The sequence below is a fragment of the Hypanus sabinus genome, chromosome 10 (assembly GCF_030144855.1).
Source record: "Hypanus sabinus isolate sHypSab1 chromosome 10, sHypSab1.hap1, whole genome shotgun sequence".
Taxonomy (NCBI): Eukaryota; Metazoa; Chordata; class Chondrichthyes; order Myliobatiformes; family Dasyatidae; genus Hypanus; species Hypanus sabinus.
The window spans coordinates 118151295-118160444 of NC_082715.1; the positions used below are offsets into that span (position 1 = coordinate 118151295).

Here is a 9150-nt window from a genome sequence, read left to right on the forward strand (position 1 = left end):
ATTAGCTTTCAAACTCCGTACCCTGCTAAACTTCGAGTATTTTATCAAGATGGGATCCAACTATATCAGACAGTGGGGGAGACGACTATAGACATGAAGGCCAGAGGGTCATGATCAATCCGAGGGAAAGCCTGGCAGAGGAATTATCCCGTTCTGCTTGGGAAATAGTGCGAGAATCCAGAAGGCAAGATACGGGAGGAGGCCGAGAGAAGTATATCAGGAAGAGACTGGAGTTTTCCAAAGACAGCCTTCACCCCCTCCAGAAGTGCCATAAGGTTTGGCTCACTTTAAAAATGTTGAGAATCTAAACGGAATCAAAAGTAAACAGTGATATACCTATGTCGAGAAATACTTATTATAATGTGGATTTTATATTACTTAGTTGTTATTCTTTAATCGCTCATTTACTCCTTTTTCCCCACCAAAATGAGAATACATATACGTGTGCAACGCGTACAAAATGCTGGTGGAACGTAGCAGGCCAGGCAGCATCTATAGGGAGAAGCGCTGTCGACGTTTCGGGTCAGGACTAACTGAAAGGAAAGATAGTAAGAGATTTGAAAGTAGGAGGGGGAGGGGAAAATGCGAAATGATAGGAGGAGACCTATCAATGGCCACCTCTACTGTCAAGATGAATCCAGACTCAGGTTGGAGGAGGAACACCTTATATACTGGCTGGGTAGCCTCCAACCTGATGGCATGAACATTGAATTCTCTAACTTCCGTTAATGCCCCTCCTCCCCTTCTTACCCCATCCCTGATATATTCAGTATTTTTCCCCCTCCCTTTTTTTTCTCTCTGCCCAGCACTCTGCCCGTTCTCCACCTCCCTCTGGCGCTCCCCTCCCCCTTATTTCTCCCTAGCCCTCCTGTCCATGATCCTTTCCCTTCTCTAGCTCTGTACCCCTTTTGCCAATCACCTTTCTGGCTCTCAGCTTCACCCCACCCCCTCCGGTCTTCTATCATTTTGCATTTCCCCCTCCCCCTCCTACTTTCAAATCTCTTACTATCTTTCCTTTCAGTTAGTCCTGACGAAGGGTCTCAGCCCGAAACATCAACAGTGCTTCTCCCTATAGATGCTGACTGGCCTGCTGTGTTCCACCAGCATTTTGTGTGTTGCTTGAATTTCCAGCATCTGCAGATTTCCTCGTGTTTGCCATATATATGAGTGCATGTAATATATATGTATGTATATATATGTGTGTGTGTGTGTGTGTGTGTGGTGTGTGTGAGCATATATAGGAGGAGTACACAGGGAAAACTTTTCTGTGTAATGGTTCACTGACATTTATGAATACTGCAATGGGGGTCCTCAACTCACAAGTAGGAGGGGTTATCCCCCACAGCTAGACATTTCCTCTAGCTCAACGCAGGGTCATCTACCAGAGACCTCAGCCTTGGAATCACACATTCGTTGCCATTTTTGTTATTATTTGCGTATCTTGGTTCTTATTTGTTTAGGGAATAGATCGATTAAGTTTTATTCTGCGAATTTCAATGATACATTGACAGATAAATACAGGTGGCCAAGGACAAAGTAAAATGCATTTCTTTTAATGTCAATCAAACATAAGAGAATTTTATCCAAGATGAAAAAGGATCAAGCCCATGTTGTATATTTACAGGAAACTCATTTAAGTGATAATGAGCATAGAAAACTAATGGGCTTCTCTAATTTGTTTTTCTCCTCATATAAATCAGGACAAAGGAGAGGAGTTGCTATTCTTATCTCAAGTAAGCTAAATTTTGAAAAAGTATTTGAAATGGGAGACAAAGAGGTCAGATATATTCTGGTAAGGGGGAATATAGATGGAAATTCAGTTACTCTATTGAATATATGCACACCCCCAGGAAGTGCTATTGGGTCCTTTCAGAAAATTACTGATAATTATAGTAGCGGAAACAGAAGGTCTCCTGATATGTGGGGGAGACTTAAATTTACAATTACAACCAAACTTAGACTCTTCCAATAGAAAAACCTATGAAACAAAATCCTTGCATAAGAAAGTGAATGCACTTTTTGAGGATGTTGTTTTAATTGATATATGAAGGGACCTTTACCCCAACAGAAGGGATTACACTCATTATTCTGCTCCACATTCTGTATATACAACAATAGACTATTTCATAACAATTGGAAAACACAAAGACAAAATAAACACCTGTGGAATTGGGACAATAGATGTAAGTGACCATGCACCTATATACTTATCTGTTGATTTTGACCTACAACCAAAGAATACTATTTGGAAACTAAATTCAAGTCTACTCAATGATCCGAACTTTACGGAACAAATTAAACAAGAAATTGGTCTCTACTTAGAATTTAATGATAATGGAAAGGTTTCACCCCCCATTTTATGGGATACTCTGAAAGCGGTCTTAAAAGTGAAAATTGTAGCCATATCTTCATATAAGAAAAAAATAAGGAATAAAACATAAGAGGAATTCCAAAATAGGCTGAAGGAACTAGAGAAAAAACACAAATTGAATTTGTCACAGGATACATCAGGGGAAATTTTAAAAATTAAGAATGTAATTAACAGTATGGCTATGCAAGAAATCAGGAAAAATTTAATGTTTCTGAAACAGCGACATTATGAAAGTGGATCGAAATCTATGAAAGTACTGGTGTGGAAACTGAAAAAAAGATAGCAGAAAATACAATTCATAGAATTAAGGACCCAAGAACGAAAATGAAAAAAAATAAGCTATGTGAAATTCAAGAAGCTTTTGAAGTGTTTTACAAAACTCTATATTCCAAAGTTCCAGGGGAAAGCATAACCCAAATTGACACCTTCTTGAATTCTCTAGAGTTACCCATTTTAAGCGTAGAACAAAATAGAACGATGACTGCTGATATAACTGAAGTTGAATTAAAAGCTGCAATTAAGCTTAAATTAAGTAAGTCACCAGGATCAGATGGGTATACAGCAGCGTGGTACAAAGAATTTAAAAATGAGTTAATTCCTGTTTTACTCCCCACACTGAACTGGGCTCTAAAAAAGGCATAAATGCCACCCAGTTGGAAGGAAGTGATAATCTCAGCTATACCAAAAGAAGGCAATTATAAAATGGATTGCAGGTCATTTAGACCAATATCCATTCTTAATGTAGGCTGTAGATGATTTACCTCCATCATGGCCAAACGATTAGAGGAGTTTCTACCCATACTGATACGTAACGATCAGACAGGTTTTATACGACAACACCAACCACAATATATGAAGGACACTTCACATTATGGATCATAGACAAAAAAAAATTCAAAGCAATAGTGATAATCATGTATGCTGAAAAGGCATTTGATTCGGTTAATTGAAATTTTCTTTCCAGATTTTTATATAGATTTGGTTATTTATCAATGGATATTTACCAAATAGTCTTACCCTAGAAAGGGGCATGAGACAGGGTTGTGCATTGTCACTGCTACTCTTCACATTATATCTGGAACGATTAGCTCAATACATCAGACAAAATAAAGATATCAGGGGAATTACTATTAAAGGGACAGAGCATAAATTGGCTCGTTACGCGGATGACATTTTGATCTATCTAAGGCAACCAACATACTCTTTACCTAAATTTACATACCTTTGAACAATATGGGCAATTATCAGGATACAAGATCAACATAGATAAAACTCAATTACTTTCATATTACTACAGGCCACCAAGAGAAATTGAAGGTAGATATCCCTGGGCATGGCAAACAGAGTCTTTCAAATATATGGGCATCATTCTGCCAAAAGATTTGGCAAAATTATCAGAATGTAATTATCAGCCTTTATATAAAAAATTAAGGAAGATATGACAAGATGGAACCTGATTCCTTTTTTCAGTCTCAGTTCAAGGATTGAGTCTATTAAAATAAATATACTGCCCAGAATGTTATATTTCTTTCAGACCCTACCAATAGAGATTAATCAAAATCAATTCAATGAATGGAACATGATGTTATCAAGGAATATTTGGCAGGGTAAAAGGCCTAGAGTTCATCTCAAAACTTTGCAATTAGCAAAGGAAAAGGGGGGATGGGGCCTACCTTCTCTTAGAGATTATTATTTTGCAGCACAGTTGAGAGCTGTGATATGTTGGTGCAACCCATCATATGATGCTCAATGGAAAAACATTGAGGAGTGGGTACTTCCCATCCCCATACAAGTAATTTTGGCTGATAACAACCTGCAAAGGTACATAAATACTATTGATAACCCATGGGTGAAATTGACTCTTAAAATATGGAAGACTACAATAAAAGTATATAATGTAGAGGGAGATATTGCAATTCTTAAATGGTGTGCATATCACGGATTTTACACCAAATAAATTGGATGCTAGGTTTAAGGACTGGACAGCTAAAGGAATAACAGTTCTTTGCAACATAATGAATGAAGGAACACAGGTCAGTTTTGAAATGCTTAAGGAGAAACACTTATTAGAAAAACAAGAGTTTTATCGGTATTTACAGATGCGACAGGATGTTAATAAGATGCTTAAAAATGTAACCAAGGCAAATACCTGCTTGATAGAGCTATTTAGAAAAGCATATAATTCAGATAATGGTAGTAGAATCATTTCAAGCATGTATAAGGGGTTGTCAAATCTTAAAACACATTTGACTTCATACATTAAAACAAAATGGGAGAAGGAAGGAGGGATAATTGTATCTGAGGAAGAGTGGACAATAATATGGAGGTATCAATGGAAGTGCACCAGCTCACAGAAATGGAGGGAGTTTGGATGGAAAAACTTGATAAGGTATTTTATTACACCCTCTCAGAAATCCCATTTTGATAGTAACCTCCCTGTTTGCTGGAGAAATTGTGGAAATCAAAATATAAATCATTATCATATGTTTTGTGACTGCCCTGTTATCAACGACTATTGGAGGGGGATTCACAATGCCCTACAAGACATCTTTAAATGTGAAATAACCTGAGAGAGTAAGACCATATATTTTGGATATATACCTCAAGAATGGTTGAAAAGAGATAAATATTTAATGAATATACTGTTGTTGGCTGGTAAAAAGACTCTTCCTAGGAAATGGAAGCCCAACTTTAAATGTATGAATGGAAATTACAATGGACATTTACAAAATGGAGAACATAACAGCATCTGTTAATCATAAGCTGGAACAATTTGATTCATACTGGGGAAAATGGTTTAACTACATAATGCCTCATAGGCCTGATTTTATTCTCAGAAATCAATGAATATGTTGTAAAAAAAAAGATCACTCCCTACTTGTACATAGTTGTTTTCCTTTTGCTTGTTTTTTCTTTCCACTCTTTTCAATAAGTGTATACCTCAGATAAATACTATGTGGAGATTTGTGACATATATGATTATATGATATATATGTACAATGTCTGAAATACATCTTATGGAAATGTTTGTTTGAAGATGAACTTCAATAAAAAATAAATTACAAACAAAAAGTAAAATTGCATGGAAAACAAGGAATTAAGGTATATGGATAAGGATGCCTTGGAACATATCCACCTTACAGAAAGCAGGTGCTGGCAATCGTAAATTGGAGAATGGGGAACAAAAGCTTAACAACTAACATTTTCCATTACGGCTTTCCAACTGGCAAGTATGTGGACAGGCAGTCGGTCAATCGGGAGGGCACGAACAGCCGCCGGGATGCTGCAGCGAATTCTTGGGCCCAGACATGGACAGCTGCTGAAGAACTGGATTCCAACTATCAGTACATGGGGAGCTGTGGCTGGTGTACTGCTGGTCTACGCTACAGATTGGAAAGTTGCAGTTAGCTGTATCCCATGTATAAAAGGAAAATTCAAGAGTGATTGAAGATGATTGACAGATTTAAGGGAATAATCTGACCAAGTCTGATCATGTGCAGTTTTGGTCACCAAATTACAGGAAGGATATGAATAAGATTGAAAGAGTGCAGAGATGGTTTACAAGGATGTTGCCAGCTCTTGAGAAACTGAGTTACAGAGAAAGGTTGAATAGGTTAGGACTCTATTCCCTGGAACGTAGAAGAATGGGGGGAGACTTGATAGAGCTATATAATATTATGATGGGTATAGATACAGTGAATGCAAGCAGGCTCTTTCCACTAAGGCCAGGGGAGAAAAAAAAACAGAGGACATGGATTGAATGCGAAGGGGGAAAAGTTTAAAGGGAACATTGGTGGTGGGGGGGGCTTCTTCACACAGAGAGTGGTGGGAGTGTGGAATGAGCTGCCAGATGAAGTGGTAAATGCAGGCTCACTTTTAACATTTAAGAACAACTTGGACAGGTACATGGATGAGAGGTGTATGGAGGGATATGGACCAGGTGCAGGTCAGTGGGACTAGGCAGAAAAATGGTTTGGCACAGCCAAGGAGGGCCAAAAGGCCTGTTTCTATGCTGTAATGTTCTATGGTTCTACTGGAGTTAGTGTCACTGGATGATAAGAAAATAAAACCTAGGATCCAATTAGTACATTCAAGATATCGCTTCTGTTACATCACAGTTCATTTATTTTCTCAGCACCATTCTCCTACCCTCTCCCCGTAACCTTTGACACCCTCACTAATCAAGAACCTATCTATCACTACTTTAAATATACCCAATGAATTGGCCTCCACAGCTGCCTGTGGCAATGAATTTCCCCTCCCCCCTCTGGCTAAAGAAACTCGGCCTCATCTCAGTTTCAAAGGGATGTCTTTATACCCTGAGGTTGTGCCCTCAGATGCTAGACTCTCACACTATTAGAAATATCCTCTCCATATCCTTTCTATCCAAGCTTTTCAATATTCAGAAGCTTTCAATGGGATACCTCCTCCTTCTTCTAAAGGTCAACGACTACTGGCCCAGAGCCATCAAATGCTCTTCATACAACTCTTTCAATCTGAGGATCATTCTCGTAAACTTCATCTGGATTATCTCCAATGTTAACACACCCTTTCCCAGATATAGGGGCAAATCTGCTCACAGTACTCCAAATACAGTGAGACCAATGCCCGATAAAACCTCGGAATTACATCCTCGTTTTTATATTCTCTGGAAATGAACACAAATATTCCTTTTGCATTCCTTCCTACCAACTCAACCTGCAATTTAACAGAAACAGAGGACATGGATTGAATGTGGTCGAACCTCCGGTTAACACTTGCAGGATCCTGTGCAAGGCTCCCGAGTCCATTTCTTCCCTGTTTAGAAAATAGTCTACACCTTTATTCCTTCTACCAATGTGCATGAGCATACATTTCTCTGCACTGTATTCTAACTACCAGTTCTTTGCCTATTATCCTCATCTGTCCAAGTTCTTCTGCAGACTCTGAGCTTTCTTAACACCACCTGCCCTTCCAACTGTCTTTGTTTCACCTACAAACTTGGCCACAAAATGAATAATGCCATCATTCAGATTATTAACATGCAATAGGAAGACGTATGTATCGAATATCAACTCCTAGCACCACTAGTCACTGGCAGCCAACCAGAAAAAGCCCACTGTATTCCCACTCTTTACCTCCTGCCAGTCAGCCAACCTTCTGTCCATGCTGGAGTCATTCCTGTAATACCATGGGCCTTTTTTCTTGTTCAGCAGCCTCATGTGTAGCACCTTGTCAAAGGCTCCTGAAAATCAATGTAAATGACATCTACTGACTCTCCCTGGTCAGACATGCTCTTTCTTCAAAGAAAGGGTCTTCTCTTCCTCCACCATCAACACTGCCCTCAACCGCATCTCTTCCATTTCATGCAAGTCCACCCTCACCCCATCCTCCCGCCACCCCACCAGGGAATAGTGGTCCTCTTGTCCTCACCTACCACCCCACTAGCCTCTGTGTCCAGCACATTATTCTCTATAACTTCCATGATCTCCACAGTATCCCACCACCAAGCATATCTTTCCCTTTCTCCCACTTTCTGCTTTCCACAGGGATTACTCCCTGCACGACTCCTGTTTCCATTTGTCCTTCCCCATTGATCTCCCTCCTGGCACTTATCCTTGCAAGCAGAACAAGTGCGACACCCACCCCTACACATCCTCCCTGACTACAATTCAATATCCTAAACTGTCCTTCCAGGTGAGGTGACATTTCATCTGTGAGTTTACAGGGGTCATCTACTGTATCCGGTGCTCCCAGTTTGGCCTCCTGTATATCAAAGAGACCCGACGCAGATTGGGAGACCACTTCACTGAGCACCTACCCTCCATCCGCCAGAGAAACCAGGATCTCCCAGTGGCCACACATTTTAATTCCAATTCCCATTCCCATTCCGACATGACAGTCCATGGTCTCCTCTACTGTCGTGATGAGGCCACACTGAGGTTGGAAGAGCAACACCTTATATTTTGTCTGGGGAGCCTGCACCCTGATGGCATGAACTCGGTAAAGCCCCCCCAACCATTCCCCATTCCAATTTCCCTCTCTCACCTTTTCTCCTTACCTGCCCATTACTTCACTCTGGTGTTCCTCTCCCTTTTCTCTCTTCCATGACTTCCTATCTTCTCCTATCAGATTCCCCTTTCTCCAGCCCTGTATCTCTTTCAGCAATCAACTTCCCAGCTCTTTATTTCATCCCTACCCATCTCCCCACCTTCTTATTTGGACTCCTCATCATTTTTTCTCCAGTCCTGATGAAGGGACTCAGCCCGAAACTTCGACTGAATGCTTTTCCATTGATACTCCCTGGACTGCTGAGTTCCTCCAACATTTTGTGTGTGTTGGTTCTAACATCTGCAGAATTTCTCTCCTTTCTCCCTGGTCTATCCTGCTTTTTGACGAAGTACTACATGGCAGGCTGATTTCGAAGGCTATGACACATGAATTCAGGATGATACAGCCAGATGTCACCACAATTGTATGCCGTATCTTGGTTAATGATGAGTCTGAGTACAGAGGGGAAATTATGAACCTGGTGGCATGGTGAAAAAACGATAACCTATCCCTCAACGTCAGCAAGACGAAGGAATTGGTTGTTGACTTTGGAAGGAGTAGTGGACCACACAACCCCATCTACATCTGTGGTGCGCAGGTGGAACAGGTCAAAAGCTTTAAGTTCCTCAGGGTGAATATCACAAATGACCTGACTTGGTCTAACCAAGCAGAGTCCACTGCCAAGAAGGCCCACCAGCGCCTTTACTTCCTGAGAAAGCTTAAAAAATTTGGGCTGTCCCAAGAAATTC

At 40.3% G+C, this 9150-nt stretch overlaps 1 protein-coding gene across 1 annotated transcript; it reads left to right on the forward strand.

Moving 5' to 3' along the window:
* Positions 1-5651: 5651 nt before the first annotated feature.
* LOC132400336 (cytochrome b-c1 complex subunit 10-like) lies at positions 5652-5819 on the forward strand. Its single transcript, XM_059981293.1, has one exon. The coding sequence runs from the start codon at positions 5652-5654 to the stop codon at positions 5817-5819; it is 168 nt and encodes a 55-aa protein (XP_059837276.1).
* The last annotated feature ends 3331 nt before the right edge of the window (positions 5820-9150 follow it).

Coding starts and splice junctions, on each gene's coding strand:
- LOC132400336 (XM_059981293.1), top strand. CDS start 5,652: ATGCTGCAGCGAATTCTTGGGCCCAGACATGGACAGCTGCTGAAGAAC.